General features: G+C 36.2%; 1 protein-coding gene across 7 annotated transcripts in view; it reads left to right on the top strand.

Moving 5' to 3' along the window:
* The window catches only part of LOC116175605 (solute carrier family 12 member 6), a 127,781-nt gene that overhangs the window by 73,729 nt on the left and 41,444 nt on the right, over positions 1 to 12,608 (top strand). For 5 of the 7 annotated variants that reach the window (XM_031493804.1, XM_031493800.1, XM_031493801.1 and 2 more), the window contains exon 2: positions 2,693 to 2,746. The exons of the other annotated variants lie outside the window; for them this stretch is intronic. In XM_031493804.1, the coding sequence (XP_031349664.1) occupies positions 2,693 to 2,746 (54 nt within the window). The remainder of the gene's footprint in view (positions 1 to 2,692; positions 2,747 to 12,608) is intronic. 7 annotated transcript variants of the gene reach the window in all.

Here is a 12,608-nt window from a genome sequence, read left to right as displayed (position 1 = left end):
GCACCAAAATTAATAAGAAAAAGTGTTTTCCCGAGAAATTTTGGTGCAGTCGATTTTTGGTAAAAAAGGAAGGTATACACTGCCTTTTTTTGAGCCCGAAAAAAAAATTGTCTCAGATCGACCCGGAAAAAAAATTTTCTTATAGAATGTGGCCTGTAGAATCCATAATTTCAAACAGTTCCAAGATTGGGCTACTAGTTCAAAAGTTACAGCCCTTTGAATTTTTTGTCGAAATTGGTTTTTTGCCCATAAATATACCTATTATTCAAAGTTTTCGTTGACTAATTAAAGCAAAAGCAATAAAGGGGCCTGTCAGCAGTAAGAAATAAAATACCGTTCTAATCTAATCTTTTTCGCCTGTACAATAATAAATAGATAAATGACTACCAGCATCAGCAACCTGCAACCCAATTTCTATTTCTTACCCTCCCCCTTCTAGTACGCACTGGGTGACTGTATGCCACGAATTGTTTAATCCCCCCCCCCCCCAATAAATTTCTACGTACGCCACTGATACATACTGAAGGGCGGTGGTTGGCACATTTTTTTTGGCTTCCGGCGCGCTGCCCGGAGAGTGTTTTAGGCTCTCCAATACCAGGAATACCAGTAGGTGGTCATTTTTGTTTTTCCTGGTCCATATAAGTCCCACGAGTAAGGGGAAAAGAACGCGCGGTGTACAATATACAAAGAAGAAGTAGAAAAAACTATAAGCAACTTTTATATTTTCGCTGCACCCTACCGGACATATCTAATCAGTTTCTGTTACAGAAAATACAGCGGTTGACACGCTACATAGGTAACCAGGGCACCACTGCTTGAAGAAACAGTGACCTAAATTTCCTTGTCACTTGGTCACTTTATTCAATTTGTCGTAGATGTTTTCTCCCCCGTTTTTGGAAAATATTTGCTGTTAGAGATATAGTCCATTCCATACAGTCTTACACTTGGCAGTGCATAGATCAAAATAGTGTACGTGACCAAATCAAGCAATTACTTTTCAATTTTTAAACTCTAGCCACTACTTAACCTAACGCTTTCTGTACTAAAGATAGGTTAATACTATAACTCAAGTGTGTTTATATCTCCCTCAGGTACGTTTTACATAGTAGACTATTGTGGTTTAATTTGGCATCCCATCGACGAGGCACATAAAAGAGTAATCGAAAATGTTGAACGTAAATTCGGAAATTCGTCTCGTAAACTGGACGGAATTTACCCCGAACGAGGGTTGTCACAAAATTTATTACACTCGCGGTTTCAGCCACCATCAATTGAGACGCGCTAATAATAGTTTAAAGTTCGTATATGGTCTTCGACCATAATCAAGCGAATTGCCCCTATTTAACCTCTCACTTTCATTTCTCTACACCCACTAAATTTTCCAGATTTTCGTCTTTCCCGTATTCTACGCCCACAACCAACTTGCTTTGTAAACCATCCTACCGTAATTATATTTCAAAACTTCAACGATACGCTAGCCTGCTGTGTGATATAAATTTTATCTCTGTGTCTGAAATATTCAAACTCTTGTAGGAATTAATAATTCATTTGATCCCTCCAGACGCAGTCCGTTTCATTGTGGTGAATTAATTAACAGATTGATGGTGTGTATCATAGTCTTTCAAATTAGTAACCTACCTAATGCAGTTCGCTTTAGTTCAACACCATATGAGCTTTTTACCTCAGTTAATTAAAATCCTTTTTCATCTGTTTCAGGAGACTGCAGAAACCCATTCGATTATTTCTTGTTAGTTAACGGACACCATCCCGTTGTGCAAAATGTACAGAATACCCGTAAATATAAGTCATTATTACAGAGTGTAAATAGTGGCATCTAACCAGTGCCCCGTTAATGTTCCTCAAAGGACTTGCCACACCATAAGCTCTTATGTATACGTATTATACCAAACAGGATTTTCTATACCTCTTTAGAAATACTCCCACTGGAATTGTTCCTTTACCATCTTCACCTGATATTCATTCTCCTTTCGACACATTTGTAATACTCTACAACCAGTTAATCATAAGGTTTACTTGAAGTTTCAGTTCATGGAAACGTAAAAATAACCTTTAGTAAATCATTAGTTATAAGTATACCGTTCACGTATTTTAAATGCATCATTACTGCGATTGCGGTTTGAATACATTTCAAAATTCTCCTTTCCCACTTATTTTCGTGTTTTATTTTACAGTCTTGTAGGTGTATGTAAACATTAATGATCAAATATAACCTAAGGAAAATGACATTTATATCGTTCATCATTAAATATTGACACTACATCAAAAAACTCTAAAACGGTTTTAGTACGCATTAATCCTTTAGCCTACAGAAAAAAAAGTACATGTTGAAAGTGTGGGCAATACACAAATGAAACATATTTAATCATCCATGTCAAGTGAAATGAACCGCTCTCTTTTCATCGCTATTTACTATTCAAGTTAATTGAAATAAATTACTCTTACATGGCAAATTACTTTGACTAATCCTTGTGAAAAGATTATTAAAAAAAACTCTGACGTAGGTCGCATTAGAAAGCATTTTATGGGTATCGATTTTCATCTTCCTTTATTTTCGCTTGTGTCCCGTTTGCGTTATATCTAAAGTTGAAAACAATTACTAACATTGGGAAACTATCGCAACGATACTTTAGTTAGTTGTAAGTTACTAATTGCCATTCCTTTATTGTTGCAGGTAATTGTGATGCGTCTCATGATCATTCTAGTCACCAATCGAACAAGTTGAAAGGTAAGCTGTATATTAATTGGCAATGATTTCTATAATCCTGCATTTTTAATACATGTTTTTAGTACATGTTACAGTATTAATTTATTTGATACAAGGAATACGTGTTTAGTTTAGAAAGAAAACTTTCGTTAAATATTTTTGTCTTTTGACCTATTTTCGCCCGATTTTATAAATTATTGATATAGGCTTTCGAAATCCGCCTTGCTAAGAATTTAAAGTTTCTGTTTGTAATTCCCAGAAATTTATGTTTGTGGTTTTCAATTATATAATGTATTTTTTGTTTTTCTTCTCTTCCCTTAAATTCGGTTATTCAACTGGAGTGGCTTTCCACCCTCTCTAATTCAGATGAGTGCAATACGCTATCGGTTTCTTCAACCTATGTTGTAATATACGGGCATCTGCCATTCATAGTTTGTATAAACGCAGAAATAACGAACAGAGGCTTCAGATTCTTTTGGTAACGATTTGTGCCATTTTTAGTCGGAGGGGTATGCTAAAAAAAAGTTGCATTTCGTGCTAAAAGCTAACCACTAAAACACATACAAGTTCAAATTATCTTTTCTGCACATAATTTACCATTGATTTATGAAAACAGTATTACTTATTAAGTGGGCCAAAGGTATCCTTTTTTGCCTTAACGGTTTTGGTTTTGGTCCGTTTTGATAACATTTGAAATCTACAGTAGGGCATATTTATAAGTTAAAATTTAAAAGACTAACTGAAAAAAGGAAGATTGAAGTAAGGGTCACTTTTATAAAGGCTTACATTTAAAGTCGTTGCACAAGTTACCATGTAAATATTTAAATTCTAACGAAAAACTATCCGATGTTTAGGTAATTCATCGATAGTGTTGAAAATAATGTTTTCGTGAACCATGGCTTCTAATGCCCTCCAAATATTGTAATCCACAGGGTTAAGATCAAGGCTATCGGCTGCAGATGTTTTGTAAGGATGCAACAGAAAAATGTAGTGACCGGGGCAATCAGCTTCTATTTTTTGTTCTCTACAAAATTGATTACTATATAAATTTTTCCTCCGGTTCGATCTCTCAGATACGTGATCTAATGATGGTGACATAATTGAAGACAATTAAGATGTAGATTGTAGGACAACGGATCAATTTTCTAAATGAATAACACTATATGTAACTTATTTCATACTCGACTTCGTTTTAACATAATCCAAAATTTTGGTCTCCATTGGAAGAATCATGAGTGGGCCACTATCGGAAATCAAGTGCTGCGGGTCAAATTAAAAGTGATGGTCTTGGTAACTCATTTTTTAGTGTGTCCACCATTTAAATTCAACGCCCTATCGACCATGTCAAAGCTTGAGCTCAAGTAATTACTAACCCATAAGGATTTGTTGTGTCTTAGTATAATATGAAGTACATATGTTTAAGACCAAACGATCACATGAGCGCCACCTTTCTAGCTAGCGTAGGGAATTTCATTCCAGCTCGGTACTCGGCGTGAAAATTAATTAATACACTTCAGGTTTTGTATTTACAAGACTAATACAACTTGAATTGTTGTTTTTTGGATGAAGTGCTGCACTTTAAAAACGTGACCAATAATATTTTGAATTTCGCGATGTTTTTCTTGGCTGCGATCTCTGGATCTATGTCAGGCCGGGAATTTTTGGCGCTATCTCCGCATGATTTGAAAATTAATTGAATGTGGGGTCGCTTTCATTCGAATTTATGAAAACGTTATTCCGTAATTTTGATTCGTATAGTGCGTAAACCATGTGCCTCTACACGAGATTATTTTTCCCACCATCTTGTATTTCCGCTTTGTTTTATTTGAATTAGAGGTTGTTAATTTAGGTGATCTAAAAAAAACAAGGAACTTTAGGGGTGCAAAGAAAGTCTTGTGTTAGTTCCACCTTATACACATAGATTTTAAACCTAAGAATAATATAAATAATGAGGAGCAGCGAAGTTCGTACACTTGGGGAACATTTCATCCACGCCAATTCCTACTTGCAATATTTGTTTGTAGAAGATTATTACAAACTTGGAAATCTATGCTAATAGCATTTCCGGGTATCCTCAATGGGGTATTCTATCATAAGTAAAAGGATTCAATAACCGATTGAAATCCAAAAAATCAGTATGAATGTTGTCGTTGGCTAACTGCGTGCCTCTGATGTTTAGCGAGAACAAAACGAAATCCGTTTGCTATTGACATTTTGCCTAGTTAGGTAATGTTGGCAACTACTCTAAGCTAGATAGATTATGACAGTATCTGACATATTGAGACAAACATGCTACCACACTCCTAGTAAAATACGTCGTACGGCGTTGGAATAATGTAATCGATCCCAACTTTAATCTAATAAATTTGAGAGGGTGACTCTATCCTTCGTATGGAATTTATATCTCAATAGCGGGTAAGGCAATTTTAGAGAAACGAATGGTCAAACTTTGCACATTAATACACTCAGATCCATGAAAAAAGAAACACCAACGGCATTTAAATAGATTTACATGAACTACTTTCATAAAAAGTTTTGCGTAGGTGGAATTTAGAATTTTAGAGAAGCAGGTGATCAACTTCTCCGGTTATCTGAAGTTGTATTAATTTCCAAAGCGTATACTATTTGCTAGTTTACCACATCAAACTTTGGTTAATTAAAGGTTTGATTTATCCATAATTAAGGGACCGCGCGAGTTATAGAAATTCTAATTAATTCGAGCTCATGAATTTAGTTGCGCAATTCAAACTCTTACTAGAAAATATTTGAAATATTCACAGACAGCTACAATTACTTATTTATGTAAGCAGGACTGGCACGGATTACTTTCGAGCGGATCGTAAATATTTTAAATATTTTTCAGTACTTACTGTAATAACAGCATGACGGCTTGAGTGGTTTATCTGAATTTTCCCCGCTAGTTTTTCTTTTTCTTGGACTTGTATTTATGTGCTGGTGCTAGTCTATGATGCGATTCAACAATCTTTATTTTCGTACACATAAAATAGCAGTGGGCCACATTTTGATCAACATTGTGAGCTAAATAAATGTTACACGTTCGGGGGCGACGCAACAAAAATTTTATTGCATGCGAGTGCTTTGGTAGATAGGCACTTGAAGTTTATACACTAACGATACAAATTGAGAACATTAAAAGTAATTTGGGCACACCATAGGAATAACCTGTGTACCGGGTGTCAACGAATCTATTAGACAAGTCATACCTTCTAGAATCTGGGATATTAGGTTTTATAAAAAGCAAATAAATTCTCCAGTATTTTCCTTATTATTTATGTTCTTATTTTTAATCCAATTAGAAATAGATTAGTATCGTTAAATTCGTCAAAAAAACCTTTTTTCGGAAAGTGCTTTGAATAAAAGGGAAGCATTTCCACTAGGTACTTCAAATAAGATCAATAGATATATTAATTAATGTTTTTCGAGGCTGTGGGGGAGGGTGGGGGTTAGTATAGTAGTAGTATCATGAATAGATTTTCTGGGTTATCAAAAGGTAAACATGAGGCGTGAGAAAACAGAAGCTAAAGGTGTTCAAGACAACCTCCACCATAATAGTACCGATTAAACATAGAAAAGAAAGACGCTATAATAAATACTTGGGGTACATTCGGTAAAGGTAGATTTTGACGTGGGAAGAAAGAAAAGTTTAGAATTTTGAGGACAATCTTCTCTACATCCGTACCTAATAAACCTATAAAATAAAAGGAAGGTCCTTCTAGTGCTAACACATTCCAAAAATGGATTTTAAGAACAATAGAAATGATTATAAATAGGTTTACTGTAAATCAATAAAACCGCTCAATAGGAGCGCTAAAAGCTCTCATAATAATACAAACCTGACGTTTTGGTTAACGGCAATCGTCCTCCCAAAGGAGAGCATTATTTTATTTTCTCGGTGTTCATTAAACCAAGGTCCTTCAGGAACGGAATTGATCTTTGCACAGAGGCTTTCTTTCCAACAGTTTAAAAAGGAAAAAGAAATAAAAATTATGTTGATCTCCTACTAGGAAAATTAATTTGTTTTTCAAGGGCTAGGTTAGGAAAATCTAACTTTAATGTTTTTCAAATACTTCTGATCACAGCACCGTTTTCTTACAAGTTAACACAGATACTTACTCCAACTAAATGTACAGTAATGCGAATGAAAATTGCTCTAGGGGACTCTGTAATAGTGGTTCACCATCTTAACCATATGTTGCACATTCCTAAAGACCCAAATAAGTATTCACCTTAATGCTCCATGCATGAGAAAGAAGCACTAAACACGTCCTGCACGTAAACACTATTTTCAACGAAAATAACACTGATAAAAGTGTGGTCATTTATAAAAATCAATCGCAATAACACTAGAAATTACAAATTGAAAAATGATTCACCCCTCACAATGAAGAAAAATCACGGCCAACTTTACGAGAACACCGGAAGATTGAATCAGTTTTGAGAATATCCTGCTATATTTAGGAAGCTCTTTTCGCCAGTTGCACCTCAATATGAAGGAAGTTGCTTGTTTGCGAAGTTTCGTTTTTCAAATTTGTATCATCTCTTCGATGAATGAATGCATAGATTTTGGCTCAAGTTTCGAGTTTTTAACAATCGATAGCAAAGTTCCTAATGAATGAATTATCCTTTACAGTCGATAACCTTCCAGTCTGTCTTTCATTCATTAATTTACGGTGTCATTGAGATATTTTTCTACCAAGCTAAAAGCTCAGCTCGAACCAACCGTATTAAATCTTATTTTTCTCTTTCTAATTGACAATTTCCCCAGACGTAGAGTTGTATAAAGTGCCGTTTCGAAATCGGATAAAAGTTTTTGTTCATAAAAAAATCTACGGACTTCAAAAAAATGTAGCGGTTTTTATAACTCTTAAGCACAGTCGAGAACTACGCCGTTGATAACGTGACTCGAAAAGAGTTTTGTTGAAAGTCTTTTTGTTGTGCTTTGCATAAGTAAAATCGAGGAAAAATTATATGAAACCTCATATAAAGAAACGACCTACGTGACCTGTTTTCTGGAGAAAATAATAGTATTAAATTACCATAATTTCTGAAAGCTGACAGAAAGCTGCATTTTAATTGAAAGTTGTCGGTTGCGAAACCTTTTAAAATAGAAGCGTAGAAGTTTTAAAATTGGAATTATAAATTTCAGTTAATTCCTAGAGAATATGGCTTTCCCAGTGAGCGTTTTCATATTTTATACTTAGGTAGAAAGAAAATACTCCATTTTCACCCTATTAACATTTTAATTATTTTCGGGATCCACGCATTAATATTCATTATAAATAGAACTTCATCATACTTAGTTCGGCCAGTTTCTGTACTTTCTTACGCCAATTCTCTGGAAGATTTTTCGTCGTACAAAAAGTCGGATAATGATACAAACTTCATTCGTTCGGGTCGCTAGGTTTAATTGGTCTGCAAATAATTCAGAAGAAGAGATCGTTAAAATAAGGAAAGCTCTCTTAATTCAAGAGCGAAACAATATTCAATGAGACGTTGCTACTCGAGAAACACACGAGCGCCTTCTTAAATGGTTTCATTAGCGTAATGCTTAATTATGTTTAGCAGCGTTGTTAAAAATAGAATTTAACGTTACGAGCTTATAATACTGACAGTGACAGTAGCACACCTGGGGTTTAGACAAAAGAAAGTGCTTTGGACTTGATTGATTTCGAGCTGAATTCGCTTTTGCTTTTATTATTAAAATTAAGGGTTACGATAGGTTCTAGAAATCATTTTTTAAATATAGCCGTCCTGTACGTCGATACTCTGGTAATTAGGTACTGCGGCGTGGCTGGACAACATGCTGAAAACATGGCAAAGAAGGATTGTAGAAACAAGAGAGTGAAACTTCAAATAAAAGGAAGTAATTCAAGAAGCGTCTTGTCAGCTAATAACACGGCCCCAGGTTTCGATCATATTACATACCCATTGATAAATAATTTACCTTCGGTGGGAAAGGAATTACTACTAGCGGCATTTAATAGAATATGGGTACATGGCGACTGTGTTCCAAGTTTTAAAACAATAATTATTGTTCCAATTCTTAAACCTAGTAAAAATCCAAATGAGGCAAAGTCGTACAGACCTATTTCTCTCCTATCGTGCTTATTTAAATCCCTAGAGAGAATGATTAAAAATAGGATCAAATTGTGGCTGGAAAGTAACAAAAAACTTCTCCCAACTCAGTTTGGTTTCAAACGGGGGCTGGGCACCATTGATGCGTTAACGAAACTGGTATCTGACATCCAAATATGTTTTGCTAAAAAAGAAACCCTAGGGGCTGTTTTTCTCGATTTTAAGGATGCGTACGGTAGTGTTAAATTAGATATTCTAAAGAATAAACTTATAAAACAGGGGTTTCCTAAAGAGGTAGTTCAGAATCTCATTGGTTTGTACACCCAGCGAGAGATGTATACAAGAACTGGTAAAGGACAGTTTATAGGACCCAGATTCATCTATGAAGGTCTCCCTCAGGGGTCAATAAATAGCCCAATTCTGTTCAACTTGTACACGTATGACTTCGCGGATACATTGGACGATTGTATTAATGTTATACAGTACGCAGACGATTTAATTATTTACACTGCACACAAAAATGAGAGGGTTGTAAAAGATCGTCTCAGTAAAGCCATTGGAAAAGTCAAGATATGGATGCGTCAGCGGTAATTTTTTTTTCGCGTAAGAGACAGTATAATTTGAACCAAATTTCATTGGATAACACTCAGTTTTCGGTTGTAAAAAGTGTAAAGTATTTAGGGCTCATATTGGATTATAAATTAAATTGGTCAGAACATATACACCTGGTAGCCAAAAAATGTGAGAAATCACTGAACGTCTTACGTTTGATGACGAGAGTGGGGTGGGGAATGGACCTGCCAACCGCGTTAAAGGTATATAAAGCGCATACGAGATGCTTAATAGATTATGGACTTCAATTATACGGGTCAGCTAGCGAAGCAGCATTGCAACGAATTAGAGTCGTCCAAAATAAAGCGGTAAGACATTGTATTGGGGCAATGAAGTCTACACCTGTGGAGGCGCTGTATGTGGAAGCTCCCGAACCACCACTCAACTTCCGAATTAAATACTTGGCCGTAAAATACGTCACTAAGGTTAAAACATTAAATCTGGTCGATATTCACAACACCCTCCATAAGTTAATGTCCTTTGACTTATCATCGAGTTTTTGGTCGAAAAAGAAATCGCCGCCACTCGCAGTTGCCTGTGTTTACGTTCACGATATAAACATGCCCCCTTGCGTCCAAGAGAAACCGGAGGCGTCATACCATGATTTCTACACTAGGATCCTCCAAACGTACTTTCCAAGGTATATGGGAAATTTAATCATCGATATACAGCAGTACTATAACATCTTAGAAGACCTAAAAGGGTGGAAGGTTATATTTACAGACGGCTCAAAAAGCAAGAAGGGAGTTGGTTGTGCATTCTACCAGCTTTCGAACAAGGTGTCCAAGTTATTTAAACTTGGAGAAATCGTATCCATTTTTACAGCGGAAGCAATAGCAATACTCGAAGCATTAAAATACTTTAAGATCCACAGGGTAACTAAGAACCTTGCTATTATGTCAGACAGCAGGAGTGTTTTGGCCGGAATCAATCAGAGGAAGCATTACTTTCACACCCACCCGATAATTACAGCAATCATCGCGGAGTCTAAATTATTCAGAAAGGTCATATGGTCAAATTTTTCTGGATCAAGGCCCATTCCGGGATACATGCTAATGAAATGGTAGACGGATTAGCGAAACAGGCAGCGCAAGATGGGGTTAAACTCAGTTATGATACCCCAAAGTCCGACCTCCTCAACTTCTTTAAAGGCAAGATGTTAGACGAGTGGGATAATAATCATTGGAAAGAGTACTATGAAGAACGGAGAACGCAGTATAGTACAATTGAGCCCACGGTGAAATTCAAACCATGGTACATCAAACATCATATCCCAAAAAAATACTACGTCTCAATTGCACGTCTTAAATTCGGACATGGACGATTTCTTTCTCATCTCCACAGAATTGGGGTGGTTGACTCGCCAATGTGTATGTGCGGGGCGGAGATTGGCGACTTGAATCACATATTTTTTAATTGCGCGTTGAGGATGCCGTTCATTAATCATATGTATTCTCGGTTAATCGAAAGAGGAACACAATTGCCGTTGAACATCGCTACGCTCATGTGTGCTAACTCTAAATCCACATATGACATAGTCATAGAATATCTTGGGCTAAATATTTAAAGATCAAAGAATTACCCCCCTAATGGACTCCTAAGTATCTAACCTTTGTTTAACCGTTCTTCCTATCTATCCAAGGTCGCAACCTGTGATGTCTACATGAAAGGCCATGACAGACCTCTTGGCGAGAAGTGTGTGCCCCTGCCTTTAAGTCCCGTTAATTTATGACATTAGGTTTCCTTTCATTATCGTGGCTAAATGGGCATTGATCCCGAGAAAAGCCAAAAACAATCATAAACCCACAAACCAATTATTCATTATTGTCCATGATAACTGCAATAATACAGGAAAAGTAATAGGTACAAACTCTTCAGTTTTTATATATTAACATACGACATACCTATGGTTTATATCCAGTTCGAAGCAGAGAAATTTTGGAAGCGTATTTTTGAGGATTTTTTGCAACTCCTCCTCACACTTAAATGTAAACTTTTAATTTTGACATTGTTCCGAAAAATCGATTGTCAATTCATAATTAAATGTCATCTTCTGGACAACACTCACTCGGATCTTCTGCACCTGATCGGCCGAGCCGAAGAGAATTATAATATACACTGTGTCCAAGACAAGGGTGTCTATCCTCCGTAGCCATAGAAAATACGGCGATGGCTAAATTAGCGAAAAGATTTTTTTATTGTCATGTTTTAGCCCTATACGGGATCGATGCCCATGTGGCTAACAGGAATGGAAACAAAATGACAAGGATGACACTCTTCACTCCATGCGGTCTTTCATGGAGACTTTTAATCAGACAAACACAATAAATAGACCACGGAACGGTTTAGGATGACGAACAGAAGTATGTTATGACAGAGGTATTCTTCAATGAATGATTTTATTTATTTAAATTTGAATTTTAGCTTCCATCAAAAATTGCACCAAGGCGTCGTAGATTTTTTTGTTATTTGAAGCTAATAGGGTGAACATATTGGTTGGTAATTCCATATTATGACAGCGTATTTCTTTAAGTAATTTGTCAGTGAAATTAGCGTTATTCACACAACCAAGGAAAATATGATTAAGGTCGCCTTGTTCTCCACATACGCAACTGGGAGTATCTGTCAATCCCATTTTATGTAAATGCAATGGATATTGCCCGTGACCAAATTTTAGTCGAGCTATTGTGGTCGCATACCACCTACTCACAGTAACGTTCCTCGACCAGTGAGTTCGAATCAACTGAGGGTGGATTGTCGTATATTGCGTGCTTTTCTCCGAGTTGGAGTCTTCCCAAAGATTTTGCCATCTTGTAAACAAAATTTGGTGCTTAAAATAGGTTACGGCATCACTCGGTGTTATTATTTTATTATATGGTGTTCCCTCTTGTATAGCCCTTTTTGCTAACGCATCTGCTCGTTCATTAGCTTTTATATTGACATGAGACTTCACCCAATAAAATTTAATCTTACAACCTCCGGTTCTCATCATTGCTATGAGCTTAAAAGTTTTTTGACAGATTGGATCCATTGTGAACGAGCAATAATTCGATTGAAAACCTTTGAGAACGCTCATGGAGTCTGACATCAACACAACGTTTGTCATATGGCGCGCCCTACAATAATTTAATGCTTCGTATATGGCGATCGCTTCAGCTGAATATATAGATGTTAG

The sequence above is a fragment of the Photinus pyralis genome, unplaced genomic scaffold (genome assembly GCF_008802855.1).
Source record: "Photinus pyralis isolate 1611_PpyrPB1 unplaced genomic scaffold, Ppyr1.3 Ppyr1.4_LG7, whole genome shotgun sequence".
NCBI classification, from domain to species: Eukaryota; Metazoa; Arthropoda; class Insecta; order Coleoptera; family Lampyridae; genus Photinus; species Photinus pyralis.
This window is presented reverse-complemented; position numbering and strand designations above follow the sequence as displayed.